Source organism: Rhincodon typus, chromosome 26, assembly GCF_021869965.1.
Source record: "Rhincodon typus isolate 14 chromosome 26, sRhiTyp1.1, whole genome shotgun sequence".
NCBI lineage: Eukaryota > Metazoa > Chordata > Chondrichthyes > Orectolobiformes > Rhincodontidae > Rhincodon > Rhincodon typus.
Window position 1 is genome coordinate 9323631 of NC_063357.1, and position 12641 is coordinate 9336271.

At 39.5% G+C, this 12641-nt stretch overlaps 1 protein-coding gene across 7 annotated transcripts in view; it reads right to left on the reverse strand.

The window, feature by feature from the left end:
• The window catches only part of nf1a (neurofibromin 1a), a 275275-nt gene that overhangs the window by 56431 nt on the left and 206203 nt on the right, over window positions 1-12641 (reverse strand). For all 7 annotated transcript variants that reach the window (XM_048612822.1, XM_048612821.1, XM_048612819.1 and 4 more), the window contains 2 exons: window positions 9955-10387; window positions 6216-6556 (listed from right to left, as the gene is read on the reverse strand). In XM_048612822.1, the coding sequence (XP_048468779.1) occupies window positions 6216-6556; window positions 9955-10387 (774 nt within the window). The remainder of the gene's footprint in view (window positions 1-6215; window positions 6557-9954; window positions 10388-12641) is intronic.

The window sequence follows — 12641 nt, forward strand, 5'->3', positions numbered from 1 at the left end:
AACCAATTGTTGAGAAGGAATGGAGTTAGTAGGGGTATGGCCTTTTTTGACACTGACAGTCAAATTTGTCTTTCCCTCATTAGATCGACATGGTTTCGTTTCTTGCTTTATGCACTCTTGCACTTTTCTAATCCCCACCCCACCTCCACAGGCTTCTCCACACTGCTTGCAATAAACTGAACACTCTTAGTCATCTCTCCTTCTCTTCCTCTCAGTGGTTGCCACTGCAGGCTCTTATGACAAAAAGCAACCCCTCAGCAACCTTGCTGGTTTGCATTCAGAAGCATGGACACTTAGTATACAGGTAGTCACTATGTGAAAAAGTCTGACACGTTAGGATGATATGGGCAGCTACATAGGAAGATGTACAATCATACTGGTTAGACATGCACCTGAAAATCTGTTTAGGTCAAGTGAAAAGAACTGTAAGTACATTAGAACTGTAATAAATTCTCATTTGTCTCAAACTACACAGATGGCAAAAAAGAAACTATTTTACAGGCTGTAATGTACCCATGACCACCTGTCTTTTTTCTTTTTAAAGCACCTACAAGTCACTGTCCACATTACACAACACAGAAACTTAAACAAAATGTAATCGTAGAACCGTAGAGTCATAGAGATGTATAGCATGGAAACAGACCAACTCGTCCATGCCAAGCAGATATCCTAAATAAATCTAGTCCTATTGGCCAGCATTGGCCCATATTCCTCTAAAATTCCTATTCATAAACCCATCCAGATGCCTTTCAAATGTTGTAGTTGTATCAGCCTCCACCATTTCCTCTGACAGCTCATTTCATACATGCACCACCCTCTGCGTGAAAACGCTGCCCCTTAGGTCCCTTTTAAATCTTTTCCCTCTTGCCTCAAACTGATGCCTTCTAGTTTTGGACTCCCCCATCCTGGGGAAAAGACCTTGTCTACTTACCCTATCCATGCCCCTCATTACTTTATAAATTTCCCTCAGCCTCCAATACTCCAGGAAAAATAACCCCAGCCTGTTTAGCCTCTCCTTACAGCTCAAACACTCCAACCCTGGCAACATCCTTCTAAATCTTTTCTGAAACTTCTCAAGTTTCACAATATCCTTCCTATAGCAGGGAGACCAGAACTGCACGCAATACTCCAAAAGTGGCCTCACCAATATCCTGTACAGCCACAACATGACTTCCCAACTCCAATACTCAATACACTGACCAATAAAGGCAAACATACCAAACGCCATCTTCACTATCCTATCGACCTGGGACTCCACTTTCAAGGAACTATGAACCTGCAATCCAAGGGCTCTTTGTTCAGCAGCGCTCCCCAGGACCTTATCACTAAGTGTACAAGTCCTGCCCTGATTTGCCTTTCCAAAATGCAGCACCTCTCATTTATCTAAATTAAATTCCATCTGCCACTCCTTGACGCATGGGCCCATCTGATCAAGGTCCTGTTGTACTCTGCTGTAACCTTCTTCACTGTCCACTGTACCTCCAATTTTAGTGTCATCTGCAAACTTACTAACCATACCTCCTATATTCACATCCAAATCATTTTTCTAAATGAGGAAAAGCAGTGGACCCAGCACCAATCCTTGTGGCATGCCGTTGGTCACAGGTCTTCAGTCTGAAAAGCAACTCTGACCACCACCCTCTGTCTTCTATCTTTGAGCCAGTTCTGTATCCAAATGGCTAGTTCTCTCTGAATTCCATGTGATCTAACCTTACTAACCAGTCTACCATAAGGAACCTTGTTCAATGCCGTACTGAAGTCCGTACAGATATTGTCCATTGCTCTGCCCTCATCAATTCTCTTCATTACTTCTTCAAAAAACTCAGTTAAGTTAGTGAGACATGATTTCCCATGCACAAAGCCATGTTAACTATCCCTAATCAGTCCTTGCCTTTCTAAATACATGTAAATCCTATGCCTCAGGATTCTCTCCAATAACCTGTTCAATCCTGATAGCAGGCTCACCAGTTTATAGTTCCCTGGTTTGTCCTTACCGCCTTTCTTAAATAGTGGCACCACGTTAGCCAACTTCCAGTCTTCCGTCACCTCACCCGTGGCTATCGATGATACAAAGATCTCAGCAAGAGGCCCAGCAATCACTTTCCTAGCTTCCAGGATACACCTGATCAGGTCCCACGGATTTATCCGCCTTTACGCATTTTAAGGTGTCCAGCACCACCTCCTCTGTAACATAGACGTTTTTCAAGATGTTGCTATTTGTTTCCCCACATTCTGAATCATCTATACCCTTCTCCACAGTAAACACTGATGCAAAATACTCATTTACTATCTTCCCCATCTCCTGCAGTTTCACACAGAGGGCCCTTTAAAGATCAGCTAGGCTGCCTATTCTCTCCCTAGTTACCCTGTTGTCCTTAATGTATCAATGGATTAAAATCCTGTAACTCCTTCCTAACAGCATTACTATTGTACTTACCCCTCAGAGTGCAGCAGCTAAGAAGGCAGCTCATCTTCTCAAACCATTCTGAATTAGACATTGCCATCACAAGCCCTGGATGTGTCAACCATAGGTCAGCCTCATCAGTGGTCTACAGGAGGGACATGACATGGGGGTCCTCATTGCAATATCATGGCATCAGGTCACATGGGAACAGAAACCACCTGCACTACTACTGCTGTCATCTGGTACATCTGTTTTCTCCTTTGCTGTAGCACCACTATTGTCGAAGCTGGCTGAGCTGTGAGGGGGAGATCTGCCAGACTGGGCTTGCAAAGGTGGTACTTTCTTGAGGATGATGAGGGATGAGAAACAAACGCTGGCCTGGACAGCAACTTCCACATCCCATGAACAAATTGAAAAAGCTCCAGAATTGTAGTAGTGAAGGTCACTACTCCACACAATCATCTTTGAGTCTGGTTGCATAAAGTTTTTAAAATGGCAATATTTGAAAGATCTAAGAATATATTTACTTATTTAGTTGTATAATGCACAAAATTCCACAGGACACCCTGTAAATTGAAAGCGTTCAAGACCTTTACTTGCACATTTCATATCTTTCAAAATGAAGATAGAATAATTTGTTTTATAATGCAGTGATCCATTTCATCTTACATGGTAGTATTTGGCATAACTTAGACATTGCAAAAAACACTGACAAATGACTAGTTTATAGATTCTAATTGCAATGGCTGATTGAGAAACGTCAGCCAAGATACCAAGCACCATCTGTGATTTCCTTCAAAATGACCACCATGGGTTGTTCAATATCCACTTAAGGACTACAATGACCAATATTACAACCTCCAGTTTTCTACCTCAACAAAACGAGTCCACTATAATACTGAAAATATTGACCGTTTCAGCAGTTGAGAGTCAATGAAACTTCAAATTCTAGCAGTAAGAAGTTACAACTGATTCGGAATTATTAGTTATTTCAGTTGCGCACAGGGAGACCGTCCTTCAATCTCTCTGACTGAGTAAGGATCAATTCGATAGGGTCTCTGATTACTTCCTGTCTCTTTCTAGGTTCCAAAGGATTCTATGAAGCTAATTTTCTTCAAACAATAACGGACAGCAAGACATTTTTAGCAATGTACTAATACAAATTTTCCACTTATTAACAAATCTGTATTATGTGAACAACACTCCCCTTGGGGCACAGTTTGAAGACAGCAACAGCATTTGTGCCAAGCACTTGCCTTGATGCCAATTTTATACTGGAAAAGAATCATTGAAATGAAAACATATGACATAAAAGCTCCAACACTATCCAAATAGTGTGCTCCTGGATAAATCAGGAGAAACCTGCATACTTTGTAATTGACAGAGCTTTTCATTTTACTACAATGAAGCACCACCTCACCTCTCATTGCGCCCATAGCAAACATACTGCATAATCACAGCTATGGGAGGTGAAGGAAAAAGTGCGTTGATTCCAATCTGATGCACTATTTATTTTTATTAATATATAAATTAATATTTACTCAAAATGTTCAAAAAGTTAAATATTGGGGTCAAACACAGACATTTTACATTGGTGGAAAAATAAAATAATCTACTCTTGCTTACCATTACTTTCTGATACCACAGATGAACTTAGTTAATCTAGAAACTGATAGTGAGAACTAACAAGGCAGGGCATTTCCTGTTAACCATGATATATTGACGTTACAGCAAGACACATTAAAAATAGAGATTAACTTTCCTTGAACAACGATATTATTCTTCAGAGGCCCAGATGGTGGAATTAAACCTAATTTATTTTTATTTAATTTTACTGAACTGCTTGAAGAATTGTGGAAAAAGCAATTAATTTCAACTTTTGTGGACATTCCTTGAGTGGTAACTAGAAGCCATTGAAAGTTCACTGTAAACATTGGAGGGTTTTTAAAAACAAATTTCACTAAGGATCGCAGTTGAATGACAAGTGTTAACTGTTGCTTTGTGTTGGACCCTGCTGAGGCACGTTTTTGAATAGTGACTGGTTTGGAGATTCTTGTTTTAGCTGGTTCAGTTGGAGGAAAGGCAACCGAATTGGAGGAAAGCCTGCAATGAACCACCCGCCCAGCTGATACTTCTCATTTCTGCAAAGAAAACTCTCTTATGGAATTTAAAGTCAAACCTATTTGGTCATTTGCAAGTATGACTGGAATACATCAAGATTGTACTTCCTGAGCAGCTGTGTCTGCAAGGCTTCAGATGCAACTGTACACAATTACTGTCTTGATCACATGTGCTAGAACATCAGAGCAACAGATTGTTACACTTTAGCATTTTGCCTTCAAGAATAACCTATTTGCAAAGTATTTTGATTTTCAGAAAGCCAATCTCTGCAGCAAAACCTTATTCTCTCTCTTTTCCTTGAGACGGAGTGCATGGGGGAATTTTGGGGATATTTAGAGGGATCAACATTTATACTTCTTTATTACAGACTACGTGTGTTAACCAATTATATTGCATCTTTTGTAAATAAGTTTCATTTTGAGAATAAACTAATATTTGAGCTTATTAAAGAAATGTGATTAATAAAGCTTTCTGTTTAAAACCTGATATATTTGTGGTGTTTTAACCGTTACTTTGGTAACTGGAAAAAGTATTTTTGTTTGATATTGCAATCCATAACAAAAAGACTAAAGCGACAGTGCACTCCTCCAGCCTCAGTCTCAATTGCACCTCTGGATTTAATCTACCTATTTTGAATATTCTGACATTGCTGGTGCATACATTTATAGACCTTAATCCTGACACGGGCCTTGTACTTAAAGTGAAAGCACATTGCTAAGTTACTTATCTGCTGTGGGAAAGCATGTTATTTGGTAACTGATCGGGCATGACCAAGTTTGCTCAATCATGCACAAATACATTTTCTATTTCATTTTGTTCTTTCAGTTACAATTTCTTCATCTTCACATTCCTAACATTAAATTTTGATTCTTTGTTCATTTTTTTTTTTCCTTCCAGTTTGGCAATAAATTCAGGCAAGCAATATAAATGGGAGAGCTTATGGGTTTATAATCCCTGTTGATGGGGCTCTGAAAGGAGACAGGAAGCTGAAGGAGATGACACTCAAAGCCTCCATGTTTTCTTGATAAGAGGTTCCAACTTTTGCCTACCCATCACAACTCACTTCCCATTTCACTCATGTAGTTTTAAAATTCTTTGCTGATGGAGCACAGTAACCTCACATCAGCAAATAAGAATGCATGTACAATGTTAGTATAGCCAAATTAATTCACATTTGTTCCAACTTTTTGATTAGAACTATTAAGCTTAGATGCTGAAAGATGAGCAAGTTGAAAGGTTGAGGCCATGATGGCTAGATTTTCCTGTGGGCAGAGCAGAAATAAATCAATTTACTGATCCACACACCCCCACTATGACTAATTATGAAGATGCCAACTTGTAGGAACGGAATGCTAAAGGGTAGGTTTCTTACAGCACTGAACATTGTTGTTTGATCTCTTCCCCGAGACGACCACAAGACTTGGGAACTGGAGAAAAGTGACAGAGCTGCTCTTCAAATTTTTCCTCTCTCGTCAAGACGAACCTGCGACTTATACAATCAGGCTCTCAATCAAGTTAGCCCCTCATTGCAGCTTCACGTAGATAAGCCTGATGGCTGTTCAGTTGATGAAAATGAGATATTTCAGAATGGAATACTATACCTAAAAATTTAACATCAAATTCAAGATACTTAGAATTTCCTGTCACTTAATAGTGCTATAAAATGAAACGGGGACCCAAAGAAACATACCGTAAACTTGGATCTGAGCTCCCAAGATTCAGAAGTGCTATGTTCAGCAGAGTTCCTGGAACATCCTTCGGTCGTATTTTAGTGTGCTGTGGAATAGAGTCTGGTTGTGACAACTCCCAACGTGTCCTTATGTGGATAATAGATTGCACTATTGCCTCACATTCTTGGTGCATGAATGTTAGTGGTGTGCCTTGATTGGCAATAGTTAAAGTGAACTGACTTTCATCCACCAGGCAGATTTCCTCAATTTCTGAAGCATAGTAAATGTCATTCAGAAACACAGACTGGCCAAGAACCCGTGTCCGTTCTGCCGACGTCACCTGAACTGCTGTGGATCCCACCTAATTTAAGGGAGAATAGATGCAGATAAAAATCACAGGGTTACGAGCAATACAATATACAATGTTGTCAAATTATTTATTGTCACCAGTATTACTTCTGAATTGTTACAAAGTGCTCGGAAGTCAGCTGTTTACCAAAGACCACTTTATCATTATAAACAAAAAAAAAACTAAGAGAAAGGGAGAGAAAAGCCTTTGGTGTCTTAGTTAAATACATCAATCAATTCCCTGACACAACTGTCTCAGTGACATCTGCCTTTGACAAAATGCTGCAGCGGACATGCAGAAGTCTGTTGGTAAGGAGTGGGTATAAAATATTCCTGGATGCAAAGTATTCATAAACAGTCAGATAAAGAACAAAAGCAGCACAGTAACACAATCTATTTAGGCCACCAATTTGAGGGACATACATAGAGGAAAAAATTTGCTCAGAAGCTACACAGAGAGGAATAATCACATAATGGTTATAATGGAGAACGTCATTCCCCACATGCAGGTGGAGGTCATGAATTAAGTACTGAATGAGTATTTTCTATCTGTCTTTCCCAAGGGAAATGATGCTACTGAAGTCTTAGCCATTACCACACACTAGAAATGGTGCCTACAGCCATCCTAGCCTGAAAAAAATTACTGATCTAGTTTGATCTTGGAAGCTACGCAGACTCAGACCTGATTCGTACTTGAAATGAAAATCACTTGGGAATACTGGTTGCAGTAGGCAAGGGAGGGCCCTTGTAGTGTGACAGTAGTGTTCCTATCTCTGGCACAGGAGGCCTGGATTCAAGTCCTACTTTCTCCAGAGCTGTGTAATAACATCACTCAAGAGAGTAATTGGAAAATATCTACACTAAAAAAAGGCAGAAAGATTATTATCCTGATCAGTACATTCCAGCTCAAGAAAGCTGACATCACTGGATCAGGTTCTGGGGATTCAGATATGTCAAACTGATCAGTTGTCAAATATCAGTAGGGGAACATTGAGGGAACAGTGCTCACAACATCACATTTAGGTTAGTTATGAGAAAGGACAACTTGGAGTAAAACTACTTCACAGAACTGAGAACAAATTTGGTCCAGGAAAACTGCAATCAAAAGATTGGCAGCCAAAGCTGCAAAAGAACAATGTGCTGCCTTTAACAGAGGTGACGGATGGTATATAGATACAGTTGGGGTACATTCCCATGAGTAGAAAAGGCATAGCAAACAAAACCAGAATTAACTGTATGATGAAGCAGAAAAGGGTGTAGAGCAGATGTCAAGCTGATAATACAGTGAGAACTAGGCTGAATAGAGGAAGTTCTGAGAAGTAAACAGCTCAGAGAGGAACTGACAAGGGAAATAAGAAAAATAAAATGAGAAACAACAAGCAGTTAGTACAAAGGTAACTCAAAATCTCCAACAGACATACAAATAGTAAAAAAGTAGTAACAAAGGGTGGGCCAATAAAGATTAAAAAAAAAGGATATCCACACGAAAGCTTGCGGTACCAAATGAGTACTTTCACCGGTTTTATTTTTAAAACAATGAAGATGCTGAATTTTGTGAGAAGGGAGTCTAGAAGTTGATGGTATTAGGGACTGAGAAGTCACTAAGTCTTTAGGATCAGCTGGGGCAAATTCAACAATACTGAGAGAATCAAGGCAGGAAAGTCAAGGAGCATCTTCCAATTCTCCTGACAGAAGAGGTTGCCAGTGGCTGGCTTATTGAAAATGTTGACCCTTCTTCAAAAAAGGATGCATGGAAAAAGCAGTAACTGCAGGCCAATCAACTTAACCTAAGTGATGGGAAAGCTTTAGGAAATGATAATCTAGAACAAATTTACTATCACTTGATCAAGTGTGGATTTATCAAGGAAAACCAGCACAATCTTGTCAAGGGCAAAGCACATCTGACTAACTTGCTTTGAAGTTTTTAAATGAGGTAACGAAGGGTTGATGAGAATAATGAGGCAGATTCAATCATGAATTTCAAAGAACAATTAGCTAAGGTGGAGAAGCAATTGAAAAAAAAAAGTAGGTCAATAAGGAAAATTAGATAGGAGGGCACAGTAGATGAGCGGATTTCTTCTTGCAGAAAGCCAGCACAGACGTAACAGATCAAATAGCCTCCTTCTGCGCTGTTACAATTTTATCGTTACTTTTTCTGCCCCCCCAACAAAAAACACAGTTGATTTAGTTCAATATTGCCATTTACCACAATGCTGCCTCTTCAAACCAAGATAATTTGTAATTTTTGGAACCAGTGGGTAGCACCCACATCACAACATTATAATCCAACTCTACAGCAGTATATAACTTGGACTTCTGTAACAGAGATGGTACACTAGTCACACATGCAACCTGGTTTCAAAAACTCACTACATTTGTTATTGAGGATTTAGTCTTGCCCAAACTGCTTTGAGGAGCATTCAGTTTCCATTATGTCTACCTGTAAAGGCGTATGGAATCTCAATTGAACAATTCGCCCATTAATTAGTGGTGTGTTAATTCAAGTCCCGAAGTGGTACTTGAAGATAAATTTCTAATTTGGAGGTTACAGCATTATTAACTGAATAGCAAACCATTTTTTTGCTTTTATTCTACGTCAGAAAGCAAATTTGATTTGCACTGATTTGCTTCCACATTGCATACTTCTATAGTCTACTTAGCTATCTCACACGTCCGTAAATATGTATTCTAATGTTGTTTTCCAGGGTTGTCAAGATCCTATCATTAGGGAAGGACAATAACAAAAATGATAATTAGCTTTAAAAGTAGAGATTTGCTTGAAGTAGTCATCTACTTTAAAATAGAGAAAACATCTGACTTAAGTATAACAATTAACAATTTTACACTTCTCCCTCATATTTGATAAGTATTTCACTGGCATTTTGCTTCTTGATTTTCCACCCATTCTCTGCTCCATTTAAACAGTTCAGTTATGAATCTCTTGACGTCTCAAAGCATTTGCACTATCTACAAGGCACGACAGAAGTGTGATGGAATAACCTCCAATTGCCTGAATAAATGCAGCTCAAGAACTCCACAACATCCAAGACAAGGCAGCCCCCTTTCTAAACTTATGACTTCCCTTATGCTAGAGGGATAAAGTCAGCAGACACTTGCATGTTTCCTTCCAAGCCACAGTGTTCTGACTTGGATTATAATACTAGGCCTTCATCTGGAATTCCTAGCTCGAGAGTAGTTCAGGGTGATGGCTCACTAGTAACTTCTCAATTAGGAATGAGTAACAAACGGCCATGCCAGTGACTCCCACATCCCATGAAATAATCTAACAATCTGTTGTGAATTTCAGTAGTCTGTCTTATTTTAGCATAACACCATGAATGGAGACACACTGAACTAAATCCTACTAAATGGGAAAGCAGATATTAGACTGCTGAAAGAAAAACTTCCCACCTTAATAGAGACTTTTGTGTCCTTATGAGCCAACTTTAGAGCATTATGAAATACTTTCAGGTCTTCTTCTAGAGCTAGAGTGGCAGCAGGTAGCTTCTGGTGGTCTGGTTCAATATGTTCCACAAGTTTCCCAGGTGAGTCAATGAAGACCAGCTTTTTGCTTCCCTTAAGTCCAGTTAGAAGCCGCTCATGATATTTTGTATATTCTCTGACCCAAGAGTTACAGTTGTAAATATAGACAGCAGCCACATTCTCGTAGGCAGCTCCAGGAAAAACAACAAACCATTTAGAGAGGAAGTCTGTTTTGAATCGATTGCTTGGTCCTGCATGGGTAAGGTCCACAACAATCTCATATGGCTTGGCATAATATGGCTTCAGAGTTAGTAGCACATGATAAATGAGTAAATCACCATTGATCTGTCCAGTCTTGAATCTGTGCAAGGTAAAATGGAAAGATCAGTTACTCTATATTGCAATTAATTAATTTCAAAGGTAGAAAATAAAGATGAAGTTTACACTCCCATACAAATAGCAATAATATAACACAAGCAGAATACTGCAGGTGCTGATGTAAACTAAAATATGCTGGAATCGCTCTAAAAGTAGTTCTAGCACCATCAGTGAAGTAAGAAACCGAGCTATCTGGCACAACATTTTGAAGCTGTAATATTTGACTCCTATGCTACCTCCCTCTTCCAACCCTCCCACCTACTAGCTCAGTCTTTAGGCTTTCTCCTTTCGTTCCCTGCCCTCCTGTTTGCCATTTCCATTTCTCCACCCCTTGGTACATCTTACTCACTGACTTGCTCACCTGCCTTCCTCTGAGCTCCTTCTGTGAATGAAAGCACTGGGTATGAATGGAGAAAGGGAGGAAATGAAAGACGCAATGAATGAAAGAAGGGTTGAAAGGGAAGCAGCAGGTCAGTGAGGATATATATTTATTCCACGCAACTACAAAAAAGCAGGCAATGGGTGAGATTATCCAGACTCAAACTACTGTCAGTTAATTATCTTTCCAACTATTTTCAATCTCAAAATAGAACGATGACATAGTAAGTCACCCTAGCTTTTGCACTTAGCGGTAATAATCAGGTCAGATCAACTTTTACAGCTAGTCTTGCATGTGCTGCTAAACTAAGTGTTATGCCACATATTTTTGATAAATACCTTGACCATTAATACACATACAAGTATTCCCCTTAAAAATTAGACCAACACAGAGAATATATCAGCAATTTCTCCTGAGAGCGTCATTTGGAGATTTCATGTATAAAAAGTGTTTTAAAAACTGTTAAATCAAGATCATTTATCATTGCTAAGCTACACACACATACACAATCTTGAAAGCAGGAAAAGGCACCTGGCCTTTGGTGTACAATTAGGAGCTGTTTCCAGACAGCGCAATCAAAACCATTCGGAAGATAAAAACAGGAGTGAGCCAATCAGCACATCAAGCTCCACCATTCAATTAGATCATGGCTATCCCAATAGCCCTTGATGTCATTCGCTCGGTCTTGAACATGCACCATGATTGAGTTTCACAGCTCTCTGGGGTAGAGAATTTCAAAGACTCACCACTCTCCGAATTAAGAAATTCCTTCATACCTGAATCTTAAAGTGGCTTATTCCTTTCTTGCAGGTTATGATCCCAGTTCTAGACTCACCAAGCCAGGGAAAACCTTATCCATACTCACCCTGTCAGAATTTCCTAAGTTTCAATGAGATTATTCCATACTTTTTTGAAACTCTGGAGGATATTGGCCCAGTCTCCTCCTCTCCTCTCATAAGAAAAACCTATTATCTTAGGGATAAATCTGGTGAACCTTCTTTGCGCTCCCACTACGGCAAGTGCATCTTTTAAATTGCTCCAGCAATTTCTGTTTCAGATTTCCAGCACCCATAGTTTCTTGCTTTTTGTTTCCCGTAGAGAGATCTAGCATGAGGGACCTTTTTTTAAAAATCTTTTTGATAGCATCGAGGTCAGTTACTGAGCATAATCACAGATATCTGCCAAGGTACTCTCAATAAAAGAACATAAAAGCTTATCTCACAAACAGAAAAACATGTACTATAACCATAACGTAAAAATTATTTAAAACAAACTCATCACAAACATAAAATATGTTCAAGCTTTTTACCTGACAATAACCATACAGACACACACCCCAGTCAAAGGTCAATACCTATCAATTTCCTTGCTCAGCTGGTACTGCTGTAATTGGTGGCCTTTTTGGCAAACTTCTGTGCATTCACTCAATACTATTCCCTTCAATTAATGTCTCTCAAAAAGACCTTCAAAAGTAAGTTGCTTACTGAATTCTTTATTATGACTGAACATTGGCTCCTTGAACTCATGTCTTCACGGAATATTTTCCTGTTTCAGAAGTGAACAGCTTTTTGCCTCTGGAGATTTCTCCTAAGCAACTCAAGAGTCTTTACCAGCCGTACCCTACTTGTGAAACTACTACTAACGTCAGTTCTGCTGTGAACCACTTCTCTTTGAATCAACACAGCAGGCCAAGCAGCATCATAGGAGCAGGAAGGCTGACCCTTCGGGTCTAGACCCTTCAACGTCAGCCTTCCTGCTCCTATGATGCTGCTTGGCCTGCTGTATTCATTCAGCTCTACATCTTGTTATCTCAGTATAAGCAAGCCTGGTCTGTCCAACTTTTCTTCATAAGACAACC